General features: G+C 35.5%; 1 protein-coding gene and 1 pseudogene across 10 annotated transcripts in view; one reads left to right on the top strand and one right to left on the bottom strand.

Moving 5' to 3' along the window:
- Positions 1-349: 349 nt before the first annotated feature.
- THOC2 (THO complex 2) overlaps positions 350-26,425 on the bottom strand; it is a 129,900-nt gene continuing 103,824 nt past the window's right edge. For 5 of the 10 annotated variants that reach the window (XM_049107489.1, XM_049107490.1, XM_049107487.1 and 2 more), the window contains 17 exons: positions 24,400-24,675; positions 23,233-23,374; positions 22,607-22,764; positions 21,593-21,721; positions 21,101-21,232; positions 20,829-21,013; positions 20,121-20,299; positions 19,785-19,887; positions 18,688-19,118; positions 18,391-18,449; positions 16,839-16,970; positions 11,941-12,078; positions 11,525-11,594; positions 11,285-11,442; positions 8,960-9,036; positions 8,464-8,509; positions 350-2,839 (listed from right to left, as the gene is read on the bottom strand). In XM_049107489.1, coding sequence (XP_048963446.1) covers positions 8,482-8,509; positions 8,960-9,036; positions 11,285-11,442; positions 11,525-11,594; positions 11,941-12,078; positions 16,839-16,970; positions 18,391-18,449; positions 18,688-19,118; positions 19,785-19,887; positions 20,121-20,299; positions 20,829-21,013; positions 21,101-21,232; positions 21,593-21,721; positions 22,607-22,764; positions 23,233-23,374; positions 24,400-24,675 — 2,397 coding nt within the window. In that variant the 3' untranslated portion in view covers positions 350-2,839; positions 8,464-8,481. Of the gene's footprint in view, positions 2,840-8,463; positions 8,510-8,563; positions 9,037-11,284; positions 11,443-11,524; positions 11,595-11,940; positions 12,079-16,838; positions 16,971-18,390; positions 18,450-18,687; positions 19,119-19,784; positions 19,888-20,120; positions 20,300-20,828; positions 21,014-21,100; positions 21,233-21,592; positions 21,722-22,606; positions 22,765-23,232; positions 23,375-24,399; positions 24,676-26,425 lie in introns of those variants that run through there. The other 5 variants (XM_049107488.1, XM_025431115.3, XM_035712265.2 and 2 more) reach the window with 3 other exon arrangements.
- On the top strand, positions 2,211-3,090 carry LOC112649088 (tyrosine-protein kinase Fer-like; annotated as a pseudogene).

A 26,425-nucleotide genomic window follows, 5' to 3' on the forward strand; every position in this document is an offset into this window, starting at 1 on the left:
ACTGGTAGAATTCAGTTGATAAAAAAATTTTCTTTTAAAAATGTCACTGTGAAACTTTTCCAGATGAAAGTTCAGCAATACAAAGCTCCTGTAGCTGTAGAATTAAAACATAATTAACTTTTCATTCCCCCCCTCATGATTTGTCTAACATAATTACAAGGAAAAATGGCAAGGGACAAGTGAGTGCTGGTACCTTTTTCTTTTTTAAACAGGTTTTAATGTTGTACACATACTATATAAAATGATTTCTAAGCGTTGCATAAGACACTGCTCCCACTTTTAGTGACTAGTATTAAAAACAGGCCAAATAATGAATTAAAACTGAGTTTTAAAATGAGGTAAATTCAAAATGGTTCAATAATTGTTTATTTTCAGTTTCAAACAATAAAAAGGAAGCATTTCATATTGAAAAAAAAAAACAAAACAAAAAAACAAAACAAAAAACAACTAAACCCAGGCAATATTTAGTTAACCTAAAGTGAAATTCTGTACACATGTAACCTTATTTGCTTGTTGGGAACTGTATGCAGCACATTGTGCTAAAAATATGGAAAAGTTAACACTTTCAGCCATTTACTGAAAATAAACATGTAGAAACTAAGCAACAAGTTAAATATAGTAATGCACAACTCAACAATTTTAAGTTTTCAGCATAGAGCAATAAAGCAGATAACTGAATAACTTAAGAAGATGCAAATGGGCCCTCTTGATTCATAATTCTTGGCAATCTATTCAGGAAAATAAATTTCTGGTCACAGCTGAACAATTTCATTCCAATCTCACCTGAAAGAAACAAAGTGATTATATTGATAGATAAGGAAGGAAGAGAAAGAAGGAGGGAGAAGAAAGGGAAGGGGGGATGGATGGAAAAAAGGGACAGAGGGAGGAAAGTTTCAAAACAAAGGAGAGAGGAAAGGAATGGAGGAGGAGGAAAGGAAGAAAGGAAGGAAGATGGAAGATTTAAGAAACAAAGAAAAATCAATGAATTCTGTCAACAAAGGCTTGAATTAAGTCCCTATTAGAGAAGAATAAAATATTTGTGTATTTCTCATTACTGCTCACTCTCAGAAACCATTAAAGATAGGTACACTATGAGGAGTTAAAAAAAAAAACACTAAATATTTTGTCTGTGAGAGAAGGAGAAGGGAGGGGGAGGGGAGGAAAGATAAATGAAATAGAAACAAGTAAAATATTCCACAGGGGCAAGCAATAGCTTGTCAAAAGTAAACAGAACACATAGCAATGAAAAGGAACCGATTTTACATGATCAACAAAAAAAGAGAAAAATGACATCACATTTTTCACAAGGACATGATTTTAATAGTGACTTATATTAAGATGCAATGTCTGCTAAATTATAAAAATTGCTTTAAAAATATATTGACTTAATTATACTCATTTCCTTTCCTTTATGTACTGACATTTTCAAATACTGCATATTGAAATAAATTCAAAACATGATCATTACAACATGTGGCAAATAACTTCATATCTGCCTAACATTGTTCTCATTCAAATTTTAAACTAATGCTTAAAGCATTAAACTTTATTGACGAAAATACTACATTCACATATTTCATAAAACCAGAGCTAGAAGGACCTTGGAAAGTAATCACACTTGCATGAAATGCTGACAAATAATTTACACATTATTTCTATACAGCATTCTGTTCACACCATGTATAACCTTGACATTACCAATTATAACTGTGGATACACTAATGTTGAACTTACAATTTTAATACTTAAACTCATTGTTCCTGTCCATCGCTGATGAATGGATAAACAAAATGTGGTACACATTCATACAATGGAGTATTATTCAGTTATAAAAAGAAATGAAGTTCTGATATATGCTACAACATGGATGAACCTTGAAAACATGATGATAAGTGAAAGAAGCCAGACACAAAAGGCCACACATTACATGATTCCATTTTTATGAAATGTCCAAAACAGGGAAATCAATAAAGACAGAAAGTTACATTAGTTATTTCCAGGGGCAGGAAGGGGAGAACTGGGTGTGATTGCTAACAGGTATGGGTTTTCTTTTGGGGGCAATGGAAATGTTCTGGAATTAGTGGTGATGGCTACAACATAGTGTATATACTAAAAACCACTTTAAAATGGCAAATTTTGTTATGTAAATTTTACCTAATTTTTTAAATTGCAAAAAAAAGTGTTGTAATAAAGAGTATTATGGTATCAGTATGGCCATAACTAGAGTAAGAAATAGGGGTCTCGTTCATGATGATGTCACAGTAGAATTACTGAGCAAGGGAACTTTTGCTGACATTATTTAAGGGCACATTAAAGGATAAAACTGCTATTGCCATTAAAACATGTAAAGATGATCTTTCCCAGGAGCTGAAATTAAAATTTTTACAAGAAGCCAAAATCCTCAAGCAATATAATCATCCTGATATTGTCAAACTTATAGGAGTTCGCACACAAATACAGCCTATCTATATCATTAAGGAACTGGGTCCAGGAGGCGATTTCCTCTCCTTTCTGAGAAAGAAGGATGAACTGAAACAGTTACTGAATTTTTCATTAGATGCTGCTTCTGGATGGCGAAATCTCGAGTAAAAATTGTATACACAGGGACCTTGCTGCAAGAAACTGCCTGGAGGTGAAAATAATGTTCTGAAAATCAGTGACTTTGGAATGTCTCGTCAAGAGGATGGTGGTGTGTATTCATCTTCTGACTTAAAGCAGATTCCCATTAAATGGACAGCACCAGAAGCTCTTAATTATGGGAGATACCGTTCTGAGAGTGACGCATGGAGCTTTGGCATCCTCCTCTGGGAGACCTTCAGCTTAGGGGTCTGTCCATACCCTGGAATGACAAATCAGCAAGCACAAGAGCAAGTGGAAAGAAGATACTGGATGTCAGTCTCTCAGCAGTGTCCAGAGCGTATTATCAATACAATGCTGAAGTGTTGGGATTACAAACTTGAAAACCGCCCCGAGTTCAGTGAACTTCAGAAAGAACTGCCATCAAGAAGAAAGTCATATAGTGATGAAACAGTGCCAAACTCAGCCTTCAGGACTCTATCTTCCAGCAGAGTAATATTTTCTTATCATTAACAATATGTTTATACCACATTACCTGGAACAATCTCCTGAGGTTATTTTTTTAACTATTTTTAAAAAAAATTATGTGCCACTTTAACGACTGTAAGTAAGAAAGCACAGGCACTAAATGCAAGAGATAACACAGATCGATCTTTATCACACCTAGGACTGCTGATGTTTCTCACAGGGTTTCTACTTCAGGCTCGGTCCAGAGCTGGCTGTCCTCCATCCTAGACATCTCTACCGGTACTATCAACTGCACTGGTAATACTGTGTTTTCAGAAAGACAAGATTAAGATTACATCTGTAAACATCACTTCCTACTGAATATTAGCTGGACAGGACATCCTGAGGTTTTTTTTTTCTTCCTTCTCCCCAAAACCCCCTGAAGTAGGCCATGCTATATTAGTAAGGTTGCAATTTCCCTAGGTTCACCATACTCTCCCCTCCTGGGTATTAGACAACTATGCATGAAATGCCCTCAAAGAGCATGCTCTCACAGCTGAGGCAGCTGGTTTAAATGTTACTTTATAGCGAGTTTTGACAGCAAGAGGCAAGTCTGAAAAGTAGGGTGGTCTGGAGAAAAGAACAACTAGACTGGTGATCAAAGTAGAGAAGAAAGGCAAATATAAATTCAGCCTTTTCATCCAAGGTAATGCCTTTATAAACACACGCGCACTCTTTCTCTCTCTAATCTTATGATTAAATTCACCAAAAAGGTCTTAAGAAATGTTTCAACAGTACACAGATTCCTCATAAAGGAGCCTTCTTGATGGCAACAGAATTTTTTTAGAGAAACTATAAAACATAGGCCCACAGAATTAATAGATTGTTTTGGGTTAAGTGTCTTCACCTCAAAAGAGGCATCTGAGAATTTGGTTCCCTTCATTTTCACCAGTTTCTGAAACTGTCAGGATTTTGTGATCCTATTTCTCTCTCACACACAGAGTAGAAAGGCATATATGGATGAAGCTGACAGTTAAAAAGTCAAATGAACATTTATGAGGAAGAAAGAAGATATAGGAGAAAGACAGAGATAGCCATCTTAATTCTACTTTACTGCTTCATTTACTCTTATACTGCTACCTAGGAATTATCAGAGCAAACATACTTCCTGAGATGTTCCACACAGATAAATGTAACACAGAATTAAAACTGAGATTCTGAACTGAATCTTAGCACACCCAGGGGTGCCTCTCAGAATAAAGGCATGTATAGGGATAGTCATACTCAGGGTAAATGTGGCATGGAAGTCCTTTTCTAAGTGCTCATGCTTGTGCCCCAATAAAAATAGCACAATGCCTAGTGAATATTTGGTCTACCTTACATGGGAAAAAGGAAATAGAAAACTCTTCCTATTGTGTCCAATTTTCTTGGTACCTATGAATATCAGTGCAAAGAACACATACTAGAGAGTATAAATGATGGTAATGAAGAGAAAAATAGTTTGTATCTATCATTTCAATCTCCTAACAAAACTTTCAAACACATTTAACAATTCCTACATACAGACCCAAAGGAAGGCATAATAAACCTGCCATCAAAAAATATGTTGTAGGGCAGCCCGGGTAGCTCAGCGGTTTAGCACCACCTTCAGCCCAGGGCATGATCCTAGAGACCAGGGATTGAGTCCCACGTCAGGCTCCCTGCATGGAGCCTGCTTCTCCCTTGGTCTGTGTCTCTGTCTCTGCCTATCTGTCACTCATGAATAAATAAAGTAAAAAAAAATATGTTGTAGCACACAAAGCAATTTCTTCTTAAACAGGATACTACCAAATGCTATAAAGTGAACCTTCTTTTGAGGGCAAAAAAAAAAGTCAATGCTCTTTTCCTCATCAATAACAAACAGATATACATAATACTTCTGCACAGAGCCCTCCCTGTAGAGTTAACAGAGTATCTGAAACACAGCAGGCAATAAAGAAAACTACCTGGTTGATTAGAAGGAAAGGATGAAGCCACTACCTTCAACAAGATCACAATCTAAGGAGAGGGATATGCTATATACTCATATTACATAGGAATCTAGGACTAGGACTCTGTAGGGAAGCTGACGTGCTCGCATGTAAGCAATGGGGAACTGAGAAAGAAACTTAACTGAACATTCCCCACTCCAACACATATTACCAGGACCTAGTACTGTGCTTCACCATGGTGACAAGATTCCTAAAATAAGCTATCTTTGAGCCCTTAGGAGGTCAGTTGCAATTACGGAATGAAGAAAAGAGGTTCAGAAAAGGAATTACAAAATCAATTTTTTACAAAGGCTAGTATATAATGGAAACAAATGAAGTGGGTGGGGACTGATTGAGGTAAACTATTAAAAAAAAAGACCCATTCTCAACATAAGGGGGGGGGACAGCACCCTAGGCCAGCCTAGCTGATTGTTGCCATGCAAAAATCAGGACACAATGTTGCCAGATGGTCCAATTCTTTAGGAGAAACTGAAATTTGGATTTTGTCCTATCACTTAAATATTGTGTGAGGCCAGGTATACATAATAAGCCACATTCTGTGGAGGATTGGAATAGGAATGTAGTATACTACAACTACAGATGGATTGGATAGAGCTAAACTATTAATGTCCTTTGAAGACAAGAATCAAAGTCCGAGACTGAGTTTCTCAAAGTCTGGGAGCAAGTCTCAGCACAACATCTGGTTCTCAAAAGTTAGCTAAACTTGACACTCATGAACTGAGGACCACACATATCAAACTAAAATTGAGAAGCTAAAATAACCTGGTTCTAAGAGAAAAATTTTAATACACAGGAGTTTTTTTTAGATATTAAACTAGGGGGAAAAGTTAAAGGCAAAGCAGCCAGTAGTGTTCAAGGGACTAAATCAAGGAGAGATAAGATGAATTGGGACAAAAACACTAGCAATAACAAGTAATAGAAGATACATAGAACAAGAAGAAAGGATTTTACAACTAAAAATCACAAGATAGGAAAAGACAACAGAAGACTTTGGAAGGAATTTAATCTGGGTCATATTTATATATTGTATTTTCTTACCTCTAATGTGATCATTTTAATTTTCCTGAAATTAGGGCAACATTTGCAAATCAGTGTCATTTCTCTATCCACTCTGCTCAAAAAATAGTTCTAGAAACCAACAATGATTCTTACAATCAATAACTTGTTTGAATCATGGAAATGTGACATTATGTAGCAGCTCTCTTTTCTGCAGAATGTAAAATTAATTTAAAAAAAAAAAAAAAAGGGAGGGCATCCGGGTGGCTCAGTGGTTTAGTGCCACCTTCAGCCCAGAATGTGATCCTGGGGATCCAGGATCGAGTCCCAGCCCAGGTCGGGCTCCCTCCATGGAGCCTGCTTCTCCCTCTGCTTTTCTGTCTTTCTCTGTCTCTCGTGAATAAATAAATAAAATCTTTAAAATAAAAAAAAAAAAGGAGCAGGGAGCAGCAGATTTGAAGTAACCTAAAGGCAAATGGTGCCAATCAGAAATGATGAGACTTATAATAAAGGAAAAGGAAGAACAACAGAAAGACTTGACCAATCCTAGAATGTATCCAAATAAGAGGCAGCCAGAATAGCATGAAGGAAAAATCAACCAGAGCCTCACAAAATTAAGAGTCTACCCAAGGGGAAAGTACAGGACATGGCTGTCAAGAAGAAATTGAATAGAATGAACATCATGACAGATGTATCTTAAAAGGATATCTGAATTGGTAAGGTTTGCTACAAGACCACCAACCTAACATCTTTTCATGCCAAACCAGTCTTTTCATGCCTTTGGTTCTGAACATTTATAGAAAGAGGTAGAGTACAAATCCAAATCCATGGCCCATATGAATAAGAACTCAAATCTATAGTAAAACCTTCACATACCAAAGAATAATATTTATGTACTGAGTAAAGAGAGATTATACAAAAATCACAGTGAATGAAAGTGGTCAGTCACAATGACTGGCCCATTTGTAATGAATATATAAGTGGTAGTTTTTTTTGTTTTCTTTAATAAGGAGACCATGCAAAAGTAAGAAGTAAAAAAGCAAAATATCAAAATAAAAGAGTAAAGTTAAAAATAAAAAAATGATTAAAGAGTTTATAGTTCACTAGGGAAGACAGACAGTTGTTGGGGCAAGAAATGAATAGAACTGAGGAATGGGCAATCTTTCTAAAGGTTTTAAAGATAATCTACTGAATTCTAAATGCTCTCACCTAACTCTCATTTACCCTATTCTATCACTTAGATAACAAGCAGAGAATTAAAAAGCTGAAAAGGCACACACTACTTGTCAGGATATTGGCCATCTGGCAAACTCAAGTCCCTGCCCTGCAGCCAAAATATATTCGACAAATTACATACCCTAAAATTCATACCCTTATAATAGATGGGGCTCTCAAACATTTCTGACTCTTAATTTAAACAACTGTGAACAGCCTTGGTTATCTCTCTGGTTTCATAAAAGCACCAGCAAATAATATTGGGGGAGGGTATAGATAGCAAGTATACTTGATATCATTAAGAAATGACAGCTAATATGGAAGAAAATGGGCTACAAAAGATTTGACAACTTCAAATACGGCCATCTCAAACCATTAAATGTAGAGGGCAAATCATCCTACATATTTCACTAATTCTAAGGCATCACAAATAAGAGCTATTCAGATGATGACCTGAGTGCTCAAAAAAAAAAAAAAAAGACTATTTTAAGTTCTGAATACTCTCTTCACTAAGAGTGAACTACTGTCCACATACAATTTATTTAAGATGGTTAAACACTTTTTAAGTCTCATACAAGGCATTATTACCTTGAAAATGAAATTGCATATTTTAAATTCCAGAACTAAAAGCAGACCACATTTTCTGGCCTTGCAAAACATGTGCTGTGGCAGCAAATGAGGCATAAAAACTTAGAACAAAAATTTCTGTGTAACACGTCTGCATGAAAAGGCAAAAAGAACAGACAACACTAAAGGACACAAAAACCTATTCTGTGAATTCTGGCTCTGTCAGCTAATATCTCTGCTAGCCTCTTCAAGTTAACCCCTCAGAATCTCAGTTTCTTCACCTATAAAAGTGCAGATACCAGCACCACCTACAAGGCTACAGGTATTTTTAAAAAGGTGATTAATTATCCAGAGAAGATGGGAATGAGTGGTAAAAAGAAAGCCAGATGTTTTTAAATACATCTTGGTGATTAAAAAAAACAAAACCGTGTGGCTAATCAGCAAGCTTAAGATGAAAGCAGCTTAAAAATAACCATGAATCTTGTTTTGCATCTGTACCCAAAGACTTGGTCATTAGAGTTAGGTGCAAAATTCAAGTTGTATCTTGCAAAATGTATCTAGTTTCTTCAACATTATCATACCTCATTTCATATTTCTATATTTAAATGAAAGGAGGTGAGAAAACACTCACCTTGATTGAAAGTCTTCATTATCTGTGCTTGTCCGAGGACTTATGAGTAGATGACAAATTAAGGGAAAACAACTTTGGAAAAAAAAAAAAGGAATGGTGTCTCAACTTTTAGTGCAGTCCTTCAGCTTGCAGGCCTAATTGGCTCTGACGAGCCTGGTAACCTCAACTTCTACCAGCTCTGCTCATCTGCTGCATCATCTTGCCCTTCTATTCCCCATATCCCCATCCCAAAGGACTCTGTTCCCTTTCTTCCTCTCAGTGGTAATACAGCCAGCGAGAATCTAAATCCTTTGATGGCATAAAACAACCTCAGGCACCACAGAAGTTAAAAAATATATATATCCATCAAGTCTCCCACTTCTGCATTTCATACAATTAAGAGTTAACTGAAGAGACTATTTCAGACCACGTACTATAAGGGTACAATTCTAAACATGACCAGTATCAAAGCTTTCCATTACACTGATTAAAAACTCCAATAAGATGAAAAGGATATTGTTTCTTCTCTTCCTTTCCTCCTGAACTGTCCCGTTTCTCTTTTTTTTCTATCTTTTCTTTATCATGCCTGGACTCCTATAAGGAATGGTGGAATTAGTTTGGGAAGGGAAAACCAAATATAAAAATCAGCTCAAAATCTCTTTTTATCACATCAGTCATACATTTTTCTTCAACATATTTAATGATGCCAAAAGCACAAGCAACAAAGGAAAAAATGTGGACTTCATCAAAAACAAAACTTTCATGCATCAAAGAACACTAGCAAGAGAATGAAAATACAATGTACAAAATGGGGGGAAATATTTGCAAATCATACATCTCATATAGATCTAGTATCTAGGCTATATAAAGAAGCCTTACAAGGGAGCAACAAAAAGACAAACAATCCAATTTAAAAATGGTCACAGCATCTGAAGAGATTTCTCCAAAGAAGGTATACAAATGGTCAACAAACACATAAAAAGATGCTCAACATCATTAGTCATTAAGGAAATGCGAAATCAAAACCACAATGAGATACCACTTCACACCAACTAGGATGGCTATAATAAAAAAATTTTTTTAATTAAAATAAAAAAAAATAAAACAGAAAAGAACTGTCGGCAATGATGTAGAGAAATTGGCACCCTCATACATTGCTGGTAAAACATAAGCTGTCCAGCCACTGTGGAAAACGGTTTGTCGGTTCCTCAAAAAGTTAAACATAGCATTACCATATATAACCCAGAAATTCCACTCCTGGGTATACGCACAAAAGAACTAAAAACAGGTCTTCAAACAAACACTTCAGAGCAGCACACATTCATAGCAACACCATTCACAATAGCCAAAGGGAAACAACAAAAAAGTCCATCAATTAACAAATGGATGAACAAATGTGGTACATTCGTACAATGGAATATTATTCAGCCATAAAAAGAAACGGAAGTAGTGATACATGCTACAGCATAGAAGAATCTCAAAAATGTTATGTTAAGTGAAAGAAGTCAGACACAGAAGGCCACATTATTATACGATTCCATTTATATAAATTTCCCAAACTGGTAAACCCACAGAGACAGAAAGCAGATTAGTAGTTGATAGGGGATAAAAGGGGAGGGAAATGGGGAATGACTGCTTAATGGGTATGGGGTTTCTCTCTGGGGTGATGAAAATGTTCTGGAACTAGATAGACATGATGATCGCACAACATTGTAAATATACTAAATGCCACTGAACTGTACATTTTAAAATGGTTATTTTTATGTTATGTGAATTTTACCTCAATTAAAGAAAAACACTTTTAAATACAGGAGCAGCATCACTTTTAAAACATATAGAATTTTTTTTTTTTTTGAGTAGCTTTCACACCCAGAATGAAGCCCAACTCCATTGAACTTGAACTCATGGCCCTGAGATCAAGACCTGAGCTGAGGGCAACCCCCGTGGCCCAGCGGTTTGGCACCCACCTTTGCCCCAGGGCGTGATCCTGGAGACCCAGGATCAAGTCCCACATGGGGCTCCCTGCATGGGGCCTGCTTCTCCCTCTGCCTGTGTCTCTGCCTCTGTGTGTGTGTGTGCCTCTCATGAATAAATAGATAAAATCTTTAAAGAAAAAAAAAAAAAGACCTGAGCTGAGACCAAGAGTCGGCCAGCCACTTAACTGAGCCACCAAGGCGCCCCAAAGCACAGAGAAACTTTAAAACAATCACCTTGCAATTTTCGAAAACTGCTTTTAAGAACTATGACTATATGTACCATAATAATGCTTTTGAAACACTTGATACCTTAGTAATGACTTGCCTACTTTATGGCAGATGCATGAAATGTATTGTGAGTATCATCCATGAGTAAGAGAATACACACTATACTTAGTTTGAAAATCAAATACAAAGTTGCAAACACATAAGTTTATTAAGAGAAATGCTATAAAAATGTTTTTTATAAATCACAATTAATAAAGACTTTATGACAATGTAATGATCAGGGAGAAAAAATACACATGACCATATTTTAATCTCACGAACATAAAGAAACCAAAAAACACTGTCGGCGAGAGGAAATAAAAGAAAACAAAAAGAGAAAAACTCAATGAATACAAGTAGGTGGGCGTGAAATGGAGACAAAAGAAATTTCAAAGGTAAACTAATTCTACTCTCCCAGTAATTTGGGACCCAACTGGCTGGAATTCCCCCAGATAACCTGCCCTCCCCAACTAACTGCCTCCTCTTCCCACCCTCAAATAATTAACCAAAGACTATCTGATTACCAAAAAACTCAATATTTGCTAAATAGTTAATTTTTTTAAGAAAAAGCCTTTTGTTCCTTTGTTTCCCTAATTTACCTTTTTGCCACCGGAGGAGATTTTATCCATCTTTTCAGATTTAAACGAATCACCACCTTTTTCTTTGCCTGAAGATTTTGACTTATTTTTTTCCTTGTCTTTCTCATTTGGATAAGGAGACTCACACGGACTTTCACTTTTGTGTTTTGAAACCCCCACTAAAAGTATAAAAGAGAATCATGAAAGCCTTTTCCAATTCAGTTTGACGACTGCTGCGAAAGTATTAATAAATCCACCTACTTGTTCCGTTTTCCTCTTTTCGCCTCTTGGCTAAGTCCGGCGGCACTTCACGGTCATTGTTTGAATGATCCTAGAACCAAGAATTGTGAACTACATTGATCAAGAGTTTATGTTATTTTTTAAAATTACTTTTATATAAGGGCACAGCTAACTAGCACTGGAGAATATTGGCAGTGGTTTTACATACTTGGTAAAATGATATGAAAGACAAGCAGAGCTGGTAGAGATTATTAGGCTGAAGATCCTTATTACTGTAGAAGATTCAATTCAAACACACTTTAGGGTGAAAATACCAGTTAAAATATTTAATAACAGCCTGACATGCAACAAGCTAGTACTTAAAAAGAAAAGGCAACAAACACGCTACCATACATGATATAATGGCTTTCCAAACTATTTTTCAAAAAGTTACAAACCCTTTTCCGTTCTTTCCTGTCCTTTTCATCTTTTTTCTCTCTTTCTCTGGATCTTTCCCTTGACTTGTCCAAATCTTTCTTGTCCATTTCTCTCTCCTTACTCTTGGACAGTGGTGGAGGAGTATGATTAATGTAGAGCTGTTAAATTAAGGCAATATTACTAAAGATTATTAGTTTTCCAGTATCGGCATCATCTGCTTGATTGTTTATTTAATGAAAGACAATTGGTAGTTAGACCCAAAGTCAAAACTGGTCTGCTGTCTGGATTACAAGAGGTGAAATAAAAGAGCAAGGCACAAATTATGCAGACTTCCATTCTTGGCCTTACAAAAATTTTCATTTAAACTCATTTGGTTCATTCCTGTCTTAACTGAGACTCATTACTAAATCTATAAGCTACAGTTCCCTTTATAGCTCTATTGTGAAGATCTATAATCACCACTACAGGAGTCCATATGTGAAAAATAATGACTGGACTTTCTCTAAAAAACAATCTCTACAGAATCACAGAATTTTAAATGGTTTTACCATCCACTTACAAGGCATTTGATGATAGCAAAAGTACAAAATAAAACCTAGCCATGACTTTACTACTACTAAGTCTTTTTTTTGCCTCAGCATATACCATGCATATGTTATCTAAACTTACTTTTATAAATATAAAGGCTGCATATTCTCTACTTCTGAAAGCACTACAATTTCTACCAAATAATCACAACTGACTGTGAAATTTGTCTTACTGGTTCTAAATAGCTCAGAAAACCATCTGGTCAGCTGAGGATGATAAAACAACTCAAAGACTGAAAAATGATGAACTGATGTCTGCCTATTGTTTCTCCAGCAAAAGGCTCACAGGCAATAAACAGCCAAAGATGAAGGATGTGCTACCTAAATAATTAAGAAATAACCTTAGTAACTTATACAAGTTGTAAATATAGAAATCTAGTATAAAAGAAAACATTAAGTAAGTAATCAGATACCTATCCTTACAGCATTTATAACTGTGCTACAAGCTTATGTTCAATTTAAGACAAGAATTAGGCGAAATATGAAATATAACTCATTACATAACTACACAATCCTAGATATACCTTAGGAATGAAAAAAATAGTGAGTCAAAAGTCAAATAGTTTTACGTGAGGAAATCCTTTGGTATTCAAAGGAATACACCAAAAAAAGAGCATTAGTCTGAAAATTAAAGAAACACTTATTTTTTAACACCACCAAATATTTTCGATTCAGTTGGCTCAGAAATACTGCCATAGCAATGCAGAAGGAGATTCTTTAAAATGTCAATGATTAAAAGCTGATCATCAACTGAAATAGACAAAATGTTTATTAATAACAAAGAGCAAGAGAATGAGAAACAGTCATAAAAGTGCTTGTCCAAATGGTACTCTTGCTGGGTTAATGCCCTATTCGACACTTTTCTAATTACGAGGTTTCTTCATATCTTAAGTTAATATTACTTATGAAACTGTTAAGACAAAAGAAGTAATATATTCCAGCAATACTCAAAGAAGATTTCTCTAAGGGAAGTATTGCTTAATTCTCCTGATAAAAAGAAAAAAAGGGGGAGTTGTGATTACAGATAAGTATATAAAGTATACAGATAAGTGTGTGTGTGCACACACACACACCTCTTCCACAAGAATGAAGTTTTTAATTGTGCCTAACTTAAATTCTGTATTGCAAGGAACTGAGAAACCTATATATTCTTAATTTAGAAATATACCTAATTCTATTCCTTCTTCGTACCCTTCTAAGAAAAGTTCTGATCACAATACTCTTTTCCACAGTAACATGTAGTCTCTCACTGCCTACAGAATAAAGTGCATAATCCTTGGCTTAGGTTATGTCCAATCTCTTCACAATCTTTGCACAATTATATCATACTGTGAGGTAACCCAATGCACTCTATGCTGTGGCTACCACTGGCTCCCTAACACCCTGTCCTTCCCAGCAGTTCTCTTCACCATAATGGTTGCTCACTTTTATCTTAATCTCTTCAAATCTTACTAGCCTTCAAAGACAGCTCAAAAGCCATCAGCACTTCAATCATCCCTCAACTCTGCAACTCACTTTCAACTCACTTTCTGGTGAACTCTTGTTATTTATTATTTTATATTAACCTTTTTTTGTGACAGGTATTCCTTATTAATTTCAAATCATTTATTATTGTCCATAACATAGTTTCCAGTCTGGTACGGAAACTAATGTGTCTTTTCTATTTTTACACATATCCTAGTGCCTGGTACACACCAAGTACTCAACACATGTTTGCCAAACAAAAGGAATGATTTGATAAATTGATCTGCATATAGTATTGATGGATTTTGCTTTTGATTTGCTTTTATTCTTGACATTGGGATCAACAGGTCCAAAAAACAATACAACTGGTTTTCAAAATCTGTTAACACTGCTACAACTGACTTTTTTAAGGCTACCATGTATAAAGATGGCCTCACTTACAGGCTTCCATTTGATTATAAATCCTTGTTTTAAGATGATTAACAGAATTAAAACCTGTTTTGAGGAGTCACTGCTGCCCTCCTCAATAACAGAGAAGCTTGGGTAAAGGAAAATGCTTTTCACACTTTCTTCATCAAATGTAGCTGCTAAGACTGCTGGGTGAAAACACAAGTGACCAAACTGGAAATATGCCAATTGGAAATTGGGAGTGGAAGGTAAACACACAAAAAGATTTGGATATTTTAAGCTAGATTTTTCTCCCTTTAATCCCACTTGAAAAGCCAAATCCATGTTTTACTTTTACCATGGATTAGAAAGGGAAAAAGTAATTTAATAAAAAAGAGGATTTTAGGGAAAAAGCATAACTAAAAAAATTAAAGCATAGAAACAATTTTGCATGTACAAGTGACAAGATAACATGAAAAAAAATAGACACACATCATTAGAATCCTCTAAAAAGTAAAAGCTATCCCAGAAACAGTGAGTTGATACAGATTGTCAATTTTAGAGATCAAAGTCAGGTAACTTTTTTTCCCTAAAACTTTCATATGCTATTGAACTTTTCTAGACATATAAAATTGCAGACCAGTAATCTTTGGATGCTTTACCAAAGTCCAAAGGCATTAAGGTTCATTTCAAATAGTTATTGAATACCTAATCATATCCCCAAGTTATCATACTAAGCACTAAAGCCCTGAAAAGTGGTATGAGTCACACGATTTTGACAGTACATTTAGATGTCATTTTCAAATTTTTCTGGTTGAACGTGGAATAAACCTATTGAATTTTTAATGACCAGAAAATCACTATTTTTTTTAAAGGGGGCTAGGGAGACTAACTTGAAGCACTATAATTTTAAAAACAAGGCTAACACACTAAAGTTAGGAACCCCTTTTGACTACTGTTGAAATAGGTGCTAAGAATCAAGGGACCATACTTTTTTTTGCAATTTTTTTTCATTGTGGTAAGAATACTTGAGGAACCTTAATTTTAGTATAAGTTTTGGTACTAACTAACAAGTTATATGCCACTGGGAAAAGATCAAGAACTTTTTCAATCTCTTATTTGTCAAAAAGAGACTACCCTCCTGTCCTATCTACCTTACAGCACTGTTATGGGCATGAAATGAGATAACATGTGTATCTCACCTGTTTTGTTTTCAAAAGGCTTTCACAAATGTAAGGAACCATAATTTTCATCACTGATGAGAAATTCCAGTTAACTATAACAGCAGGTTTCAAACTGCTTCAAAGTATGTTTCAGGAAATAAATACTTAACAAGGTAACATTGTTAACCCATGAATTTAAAATAGCCCACACAAACTACTGATGGTTAAGACTGACATACACAATCCCCAACTGGCTATGAAAACCAACTGTATTGCAATACATACTTCATTTAGCCAATAAAGAGTTTCACCTTAAGAGAAAGCATTCACACAGTACAGCTAATACTCTTTTGATTAATACAGTATACTCTAAAAACAATGCTACAATTTCAGGACAAAGGCACATTGGCTAACCTAAACTATTAAATTAGTGCTTATTTGCCCAATATCCACAGACATTTCATTATAAAGCTATAAACCTAAAAGCAGTTAGTAATGTCAACTGGCTTTGTTTCAAAATTTCATTTTGTATTGGTCCACCAGGAAGAGATAATACTTAGCAGATATAAGAGGAGGCGAAGTAGAAAATCAAAGTGAAAGAGGGTACAAATTTTATAAGTAGACAAAATAACATGAACAATGGACAATTCAACTACAATAATGAAATGAACTCTGTAATAAGATACACAAAAATTGCACATTATTTTTAGTAGAAGAATACTCAAGAAAGCAGAGTAATAGGCAAGAATCAATACTGACATGCAAACATGACCATCCAGTTGAGTATTCCCCTCCAAGAGAATGATCAGTTGACATTAACCATACTTCTTGATATTATGCTACAACTACCAAATAGGTAGCTCAGCAGAGGCAACAGAAAGTTTTATGGATTGAGATGGGCTCAGTTTTTAGAATAGTTACGTGAATGCATCAAATTTATTTTCTGGTCTTTGGGGTTGTCTAAAAAAGTCCGAAAATAACCTGACGGATTTGTTTTGAGAAATTGAGCAAGCCTACTCCCCAAAATAAATCAATAACCTCTTGCCCAAACCTTAAACTTATTTCCAGATTTTGAAGCATAAAAGGATAATGCACAACACAGCAAGCAAAGAGAGATTATAGAAATGTTGCCACATTACACGCATTTCATAACAATCTCATTAAAAGGGACCGTTGTCATCCACTGTTTCAGTTTGTGAATGTATTTTTAAAGGTTATTCACTAGCTTACTGAATTTACTAGGGTGAAGGTATCTACTAAATAAATGAAGAATTTTTTCTGTTTTACTTAGGCATGATGATTTTAAAAGACTCAAACCTTTGCTGAAGACTCCTTGAGTTCGATGAGACTGTCCTGTAGAAAATGAATGGAGATGACAGGTGAGCTGGCATAGTTCTCAGAACCCAGAGGAACTTTGGGAAGTATGGCTGTAACCTGGAAATAAACCAGCTACTTCTTGTGAGGATAAATCTTGTGATGTCAATTATTATATGAATATCAACAATAAAAAAAAAGCAAAACCATGTAATGGAATTGTAATGTTAAAAAAAAACTAAATCATATGTACTCAATGTAACAAATAATCTTTCTCTGCTCATAATTTAAAAATAAATTTCAATGCCACATTTTTCATAACACTGTACTTAATGTTAAGAAGCTTAAGAAAGCAAAACATTTCTTTCCCTCCACAAAAAGGTTAAAACAGTGGAGGTCACTGTGGAAGAACATTATCTTACATTTTCACAGTTTTTCTTTAATTGGGAGGTTTCAGGTTTTTTTAATTGGGAGGTTTCAAATCTTACTTTACTTATGACTCTACCATAAATATACACATTTTTAATCCTAGCCCAAAAAACTCAGTGGCATTATATTAACAAGAAAACAAAATGTATGTATTCTCTAAAAGAGTAGTCACTTTTTTGCAAAGTGCCTCTGATGGTGAATCTTATGCCTCCCACAAAAATAAGCACTTAAAAAAAAAGTAAGAAAGAAAAAGAAATAAATTACGGTATTCCACCACAGTGCTCTTTATGAGGAATTAGTTAACTTACAGTTTTAAAAGTTCAACGTACTGCAAATTCAAAGATTCCATGAAATTAGATGACTTTAGAATTAAAATTAAATATGGAGCAAGGAATGGCTACCCTGAGTCTTCAAGAAGGCTACACCCACGATTTTGTGCTGCAGTTGAATGCCTGGGGTTTCTCTTTGCTGGGTGGTAGGATTGGATGCCACATCTGCTTTTATCGTAACGCAAGGTTCAACTTGTTGGGAACCCAATGGGTATAAACAAACCTCCAAGGGAAGATACAACAGAAGCTGCATGCTCACTGAATATACACAACTACAGGAGAACTGATCACCAAGGAGACTTTAAAATGGAACTCCTTTCAAGATTCCTTCTTAGAAGGCACACATCGGTATGATGCTCATCAAGAAGCTTGATGAATTCAGAGGTATCTTGTTTATCCTGTATCATCCAGGAAGTCTTCAGTGCTATATATTCTTCAATATTTATGCTGAAAAATAGGCTTCATTCTGCTGAAAAGATTCATTTGCTTGTAGCTACCATTGCACTCCAAAAAAGACTGCTTAAAGCAGTGAGGCACTTCTGGGTAAAATTTCTCTTGCACTTTGAAACACTACAAAATTAGTGCTAGGTCCTTGAAGTTTTAATATTTTTATAATAAAAATACTCAATAGGAAAAAAATATCAGTCCACCAATATGTAAAAAATTCATTTTCTAATGCAATATATAACCTCCAGTGGCTCCAGTGAATACTTGGCACAAGACTTGAAGGAAGTCAGGACACGTATTCCAACCAGGTGAGCCTAACATGGACGCTGCCTTCCTCAGGCTATACTAACCTTTACTGTTGAGGAATGTGATGGAGAAGGGTGGGTATCAATTTTGCGGCGTTTTTGTTCTGTTGGTACAAAAAGAAATGGTCACCATAAGATAGATTTCTACTTTTTCCAAACACTTAAAAAAAAAAAAACCAAAACATCACTTTTAAGGCCATCAAGTATTAGCAGCAGTCCCCCGCCCCCCACCGCTGCTCAATGAAGTCCCGAGATAACTTGCCAAAACAAGGAGACAAGAACCAATTATATATTAACAAGAGCTAAAAGTAAACAAATACAAATAAAGAAAGGCAAACTTGCCCCTTTCAGGCTCTGCAACATCTGATCGGGGAACAGGAGACTTCAAGGACCCAGAAACTGGTGTTTTTTCTCCTCCTTTAACATTTTCCTTTGATTTCATTTCCTTTGCTATATCTCTTTCTCTGGATGGCTCCTTCTCTCTTTCCTTTTCTTGAGTCGATTTTGATTCTACGTTGGGGACAGTGGTTTTGAATTTCTCATCTTTAGCTTTTTCTTCCTTCTTGAATTTTTCTTTCTCTTTGTCAGACTTGGGTGTTCTTTCCTTTGTCTCTCTTGCTTTTTCATCTTTATTTGGCCGCTCTTCCTTCGGTTTTTCTTTACCATCTTTACCAAGTACCCTGGCCTCTGGAGTAGTAGCTGGAGTCTTTTCTTTTTTCTCTTTTTCTTTCTCTTTCCCTTTTTCTTTGTCATTTTCTTTAACAGCTTTGCTGCTTAAGAATAAAAACACGAAATTTTAAGACAAAGTCATAAAACATTCCATATTATAAACCATAAAGGGTTTCTGACTTCAAAAATACTAGAACTAAGAGTACTCCTTTGAAAACTCAAGGACCTTAAGGCAAGTAAATAGGAAGTACTCTTTATTCAGTAAATAATGAATGACCAGATTCATGAACACCAGATTAAAAAAGAATGATTAAAGTGACATCAGACCCTTTTATGTGTATGCTCATAATCTCTGAGGATTACAAGGTAACAACCAAAAATTATCCCACAAGCCAACCAAGGGTGCTAATATCAGGAACTGGATTACTCGGCTGTATGGATCACTGGTCTAAATCAGGGTAGGCTTCTATTATGTTCATTATCCTCACCTAGAATGTCCACAGCAAGCACTAAATCCTAAAATGTTTTTCTAACTTCACCACCTACCTTCACCTGCATAACTCAGCAGGCAAACAAAGTTGGTCTCAGCATTATACAAAACATAATGAGGACAGTTAAGCACATCATCAAATTAGGGATACATATAAAATTCCAAGGTCCAACATAAATGACTTTCATAGTCTTTAACTACCACCCTCTTTCATTCATGTCCAATGAGGTTAAAATCATATAAGAATTCAGAATCCTGACATACAGCACAATGTTCCTACCTGTTAGAGCTACTGTTTCCATTGCTTGAATTCCCTTTCGGTGCGGCACTAGAAGCTTTATTAACAGCTTTCACACCACACTGAGATCTCTCCCTTGATTTATCTGAAATAAAGGTAAGGTTTTATTTGACAAGTCCCTAATTGTAAATAAACTACAATTTCACAGCAAAATGATCAGAAATTAAATAGAAAGGGCTAATTATTTAACAGTTAAATACTCCTACCTAAGAAATAAACTATAATATCAAGCCAGCATTTTTACTTGTCATGTGATATAAAAGATATAAGTTGGTGGAAACAAAACTATTACTTATAAATTTCTAGAAATAAGCATACCAGTCTCCTCAGTACTGCTTTCATCCGATTTAGATGCACTTCCTATCGACGATGAAGAAGGCCCACCACCAGGCCCATTTTGTACACTGGCAACTGCATTCCTCGGAGGGGGATCTTTGTGATGAAACTCATTTTCAGGTATCATGTATGACTTTCTACTTTTCAACTGCCCAGAGTAGCTGAAAGTCGCACAAAGTGTTTAAATATACAAATACAAATCAAAAGCACAAACATGGAGCTTAAAAGAATAAAATTGGCAAGTTATTCACTTTGCTACTTGGTTTCAGAGAATAAAAAATATTAATTTTCAATAAGTTCCTGAAGGTCTTTATAGAGAGCCCCAGATGCTTTCTTCTTTTTTTTCAGATGCTTTCTTAAAAATAAAAATTTCAATGTAAACTAATCCTTAAACTAAGATGCCTTTTTTTCCACTAGTGAAGATCCAAAACTCAACTGATGATAAAATTACATTTTCTCCAAATCAAGACATATTATATATGACTTTTGAAACTATCATCCAGTATAGACCGGAAGCTGATAATCAGAAGTGACAACTCTCACCAGCCTGTGGGAACATGATCGCATAATCTCCCATAATCTCCTGAAGTAAGGCAGAAGATAAACTTCAACACTGTAAAACATTTTAAAGTCTTCAGAATCCTTCTGTCATCTAGTCTCATAAATCACATTAAAGTATAATTGTGTTACCCCATAGCCAATGCATATAGATCTGGCCTCTTCTCTTTTTCTTCTTGGCAGATTTTATGTACTCTTCTTTCCAAAGCCTGACCCAGATTCAAAACTTTGGGGTACCAAGGAAGTATTTTTGTTAGCACAATCAAGATATTCCTGATGTGAGTATATTCGCCTGTTTCAAGGCAATGTACGGATGCCTACAACAAACATTTTAAGATCTATTATTATAAAAGTTTAAGTATAAAGAGAAAAAACCACCTTTGAGAAACATATTTTTTTTTTACCTTGGTTAGTTTGTAATGCCATTTATGTACAACATGTCGAAAATTTTCATAGTCTAATTGATCTGCTTTATTTCCACCATCAAATCCAGTTGCCCGTAATATAGTAAGGAATCCTGGGTAATTTCCACATTCCTTTAAAAAAAAAAAAAGGTTGTTAAAGAAAAATTCTGCCCCCAAAATAGCAGAAGCTGAAAACTTAAGTGGACCAGATTAATGATTCCATGCAAAAACAAGATGTGTATTTGAAAGACAGGTAGTTTTCAAAGAAAGGTTCAGCTTATTCAACGGTATTAATTTGGAATGTCAGTTTGAGATAGGATTTTTTTAAAAAGCACTTTTTAATAATGAATGAATGATGTTTAAATTTTAAACACTGTTTTATAACTCAATCTTAAACTCAGCTTCCCTTTTAGAACTAAACAACCTAAGGATTACTGAAAGTGGTTGTTATTATATACATGGGTAAAATGTAAGGGTGTTTATTAGTCATACCTTTTCATATGTGGCTCTATCACTGTGCCACCTGGTTACAGTCTCTAACATGCAGCAAAGAAATCTTCCATATCGACTAGCTTCATTTTCAGTACAGCTTGCAACTGTGTAAATTATATCAGAGAAAACCTATAGGAAAGATGTTTGAAAAATAAAAAATCAAGGTCAAAATTAGTTCAAAGTATTAAAAGGTTATGTTATAGCAAATAATAACAAACTAAACAGGTTAGTCAAAATGTATCTTGCCCTTTTAGAGTCACAATTCCAGAAACCAAAGATTTTAGCATTTGTGAGGAAACAGCACATTCATAGAGCAACAAACTTTTATTTGAAAAACTGATTTATAACAGATGAAAAAACTATCATTATTATTACAACATAACTTCTTCAACAAAGACTTAACCATAGATATTACTGGGGTTAGGGGGACAGTAAGCAGAGGTGAGGCTGATAGAAACCAGAAATAGGCAGCTGACATGCTATGACATATACATTTTTAAACCACAAATGCAGTAATTTACGATTAAGAAAAAAGCCAGATGCAAATATACATAAATGTGACCATACTGAAAAGCATCCCTGCTTTTATGTATGTGTGAAGGTGTAAGCTGTTTTGTTGTTTCTTGAGGGAGTGAAGGTTAAGAAAAGAATTCTACCTATTATGACAAACGTATAAACCCATATTACGAGTTAACATATTTACCAGGGGTACTTATTATATGTCAGGCACTATTCAGAACACTTTTGTGTGCAGTGACTTGTTTAATCCACAACAATCTTATGAAGCGAGTACTATCATTCCATTTTACAGATGAGAAAACTGAGGCACAGAGAGGTAAAAAAAACCTGCCAAAGATCATATAGCTAGAAAGTAGCAGAGCTAGGATTCAAGTTCAGGCACTTGGCTCTTGAGTTCATGCTTTTAACCATACACACAATAAAACCTCTACAGATTATAATTTTAGTTATCTTTGTGAGACTTTTTTTTTAAAGGTTGCAATAAAAAGAACTTACTCGATCATAGCAAAGAAGTGTGGAAAAATTTGGAGTTTTCTGTTGATGTACCAATTCAACAAAACGAGCACAGTAAACAGCATCAATTGCTGAAAAAATACATCGAGGAAATATACACAGCTGTAGAAATTTTGTGATGGTCTCATTTTTGGTAGATTCTAAAAATAAGGGAAGAATATATTAAGTGGTAAACTTCTTCCTCAAGTGCCTCAAGGCCATTAAACATGACAACATATATTAATTTTAGTGTAGAGAATGCTATAAAAAAAAAAACCCACAAACTCTTTATAGTTTGTAACCAAAAGGTCATGCCTGGGATAAAACTTTCATTTGCACTCTGTGGACATTTCTCTCTCTATATTTCTCCAGAAACACGATTTCATACAGAAAAGTTGAATGATAAGCTGCCAATATTGTAACTGTAAATTAATTAATTTCACCAGCAAACTACATCAGTTCCTTCAGTGAACATGTGAGGTTGACTCTGCCTTAATGAATAACCAAAGAATGGGATAGTGAACACTGAGCTGAAATACAAACATAATACACTTCAACACATCTGAAGTTATAGAGGTCTGCTTTTGTAATTTGGCAGTAGCAGGAATGTAACAATTCCAACAACTTACTTGCTAAAAGCCAGTTGTCCTTTTCCAGTTTCAGTCTTTGTAGAACTCTCTGTACATGTTCCATCTGTTTCTTTTCTTCTTCAAGAAGCTTGTCCTGAAGGGCAGTACAACGCTCCTTCTCTTTTTTCTTTTTATTTGGAGGCTACAAAGTATAAGTTGGATACTTTTCTAACTACAAGCACATTACTTCCCCTTCTTTTAATTAAAAAATTCAAAAAGAGGTCAATGCTGATGTTTCATATTAATTACTTCACAGGGATACTGAGGAGTCTACTTGGATGTGCTTTCACCTCCATTCAACAAATCCAAAATCTGGTCTTCACATCAAAACAGGCCATCTTCCTAGCACTGATACTTTTAATCTCAGGCATGAAGTCATCTTTGAACTCTTCTTTCTCCATCATTCCAGTATCCCAACTGCTTACCAAGTCTCATGCATTCCCACTACCTCTACCAATAATCCATGTTCTCAGTACTTCACAATGAATTACCCAAAGAGCCACCTAGCTGGACTCCAGCCTGATGCCAGTCCCTTCCCCTAACAAATGTATTCTTCATACCACTGTTAAGAGCAATCTTTTCAATTATCATTTTTACCATTATCACTTCCTTGCTAAGGAATCTAACTCAGCTCTCAATTTTATCAAGTCCTCTAACTTTCACTGTTCTGCATAATCTGGTCCATCCTAACCATTCACTAAATTTATCACTAAACCCATTCACAACAGTAAAAGTAGTCTCTTTAAACCTTAAATTACTTCACACCTTTGCTGAAGCTTTTGAGTGACCAATCTGCCTCCCTATCTCCAAACTATCTTCAAAGCCTACCCAGCTCAAGACTCACCTCTTCAATAAAGCCTTCTCCTAAAGAGTTCTCTTCTGGGGAATTCCTAATGCTCTTACATTTGAAGTTACACAGATCATTTTAAGTTGCTAACACAGTCTTCAGTAAAAAAAAAAAAAAAAAGGCAAGCTCAAATACCTTTTGTGTGATCATAACTGCCATGTATTCATTCACCAAGCCCGGCCCCCACCACAAACTCACTTAGAAAAATATTATATAGCAGTAAGATCACAGGTTTAAGGAACCTGAGCTAATACAAAGTATAGGTAATTGAATTAATACCATAAAATTGCTGTACTTGACCTACTAGAACAAAAACCTACCATTTCCTGATTGTCATCAATTGCTTTCATCTGGACTTTAAGTTTATTGACTTCCCGTTCATAGCTGGTGTGTGGAACTGCAAGGTCATACATTGTCAATGACCAAAATGTGGCATAGAATTGAGGGCTGATGTCATCCCAGACTTTGGAAACATGTAAGGAGACCACTGCTTCATGGACAGGAGCCATCACCATTTCACATGATGTAATGTACTTGTGAACTTTATGTTGCTGTTTACTTCCCTTTTCTGATTTTTTAAGTTCATCATACTTGGACTGGAGATAAAAAGTAAAAACAAACACAAAACAATTTATAGTACTGACTTTCATAGTATAAAAACCAATATTTCCTTCTCAAGAATCAGAGGACAGCCAATCAAAACTGTTGTAGGAATTCTAAGTTCTTATCAATGGCATTTATTTTAAGATAAATCATCCCTGGAAGCTGTTCTAATCTTTAGTTCTTTGTGCTCACTAGGAGCTTTTCAGAAGATTCTTATTAAACCTGACCTGTTATGTAAATAAATAGGGTATATGTATCCCCTCCACCATCCATATCTCCCACCCTACTCTCTCTTACTCTACATTAAGGACTGAACATATAGGATTTCCACTCCTGCTTTAAGATCTTCAAGAGAACCAAGTAAAGGGTCTTAACTCTAGTAAAGAAGCATAATGGAACTAGTAATAAGCCAACCAGCACAGAATGTTTTATTACTACACATAGCCCCTATTCGCCATTACAATCTATTAATTAAGAAAGCAGATTAGAGGGAAAAAGAAAAAAGTGGATTGGGATGCCTGGCTGGCTTAAGTCAGTGGGGCATGCAACTTTTGATCTCAGGGTTGTGATTTTGAACCCCATGTTGCGTATAGAGATTATTTTTAAAAAAAGAAAGAAATTGGATCAACATTAAGAAAGGCTATGAGAAAGTTACTATGAGACTGCTGCTAAGTAGAGTGATGAGGGGATTCCCAGGATGCAAGAGTATAGTGCCAAAACTGGCAAAGTCCCAAGCAAACAAGGACAAGCTGGTCACCCTACTACTAAGCTAAATAAGACTTTTTAAAAAGATTTTATTTATTTGAGAGAGAGAGAGAACATGCACGAGAGAGAGAGAGAGAGAGCACGAGCAGCAGGAAGGCCAGAGGGAGAGAGAGAGAAGCAGAATCCCCACTGAGCAGGGAGCCCAACATGGGGCTCGATTCCAGGACACTGGGATCATGACCTGAGCAGAATGCAGATCCTCAACTGACTGAGCCACCCAGGTGCTCCTAAATAAGACTTTCTATGAATGGATATGGTGTATTAGAGTTTAAAACATGTGGGAATGGACACTGCAGCTTTTTTAGACCAGACTGGTTAATCCTAATTTAGAAGAGAATCTGAGGAAAGCCATACTTTTAAGAGTATGAGGAAAAGAATCTGTTAGTACAGTGGGAGGGTACTACATTATTAGATCATAGAGTATAATACCAAATGTAAAAAAGAAAATAACACAAAGTATTGCTGCTATTATCTCATGTCCTTCAGACTCTTTAGGATGAAAATTTTGTTTGGGTTAGGCATCATTCCTGAAGGTGAACCTCAATGAAGATATAAAACTCACTTCTTTTTTGTTAGAAAAGCATTTAAATCATCACAGTTTGTACTAAACATGGAACCCAGAACTAGAAGATCAGAGGTCAAAGGTTCCACTTTCAGTTCTACATTGTGATAGGCAAGAGTCTTGGCTACTTACACTCCAGCTGTCTTCCCTCCTGAGTGCCTCTATACACCAGGCTAACTGGACTGAAGACAAACCAAGTACTTTGTTCCAGAGGGTATCTCAAGCAGCAACTTACAATTATTAAAATATAATTACAACTGAGAATCTTACAGTTTTTCTCTAAGTGGGAAGATTTATCTTCTGTTAACCCCATTTAAGAAAGCAAGCTGATAATTATTGAGACCACACAGGTGACAAAACTACAAACAATATTACTTATGAGAGAGAAGTCCCAATTACATCACAGACCTGAGAGA

The sequence above is a fragment of the Canis lupus genome, chromosome X (assembly GCF_003254725.2).
Source record: "Canis lupus dingo isolate Sandy chromosome X, ASM325472v2, whole genome shotgun sequence".
NCBI classification, from domain to species: Eukaryota; Metazoa; Chordata; class Mammalia; order Carnivora; family Canidae; genus Canis; species Canis lupus.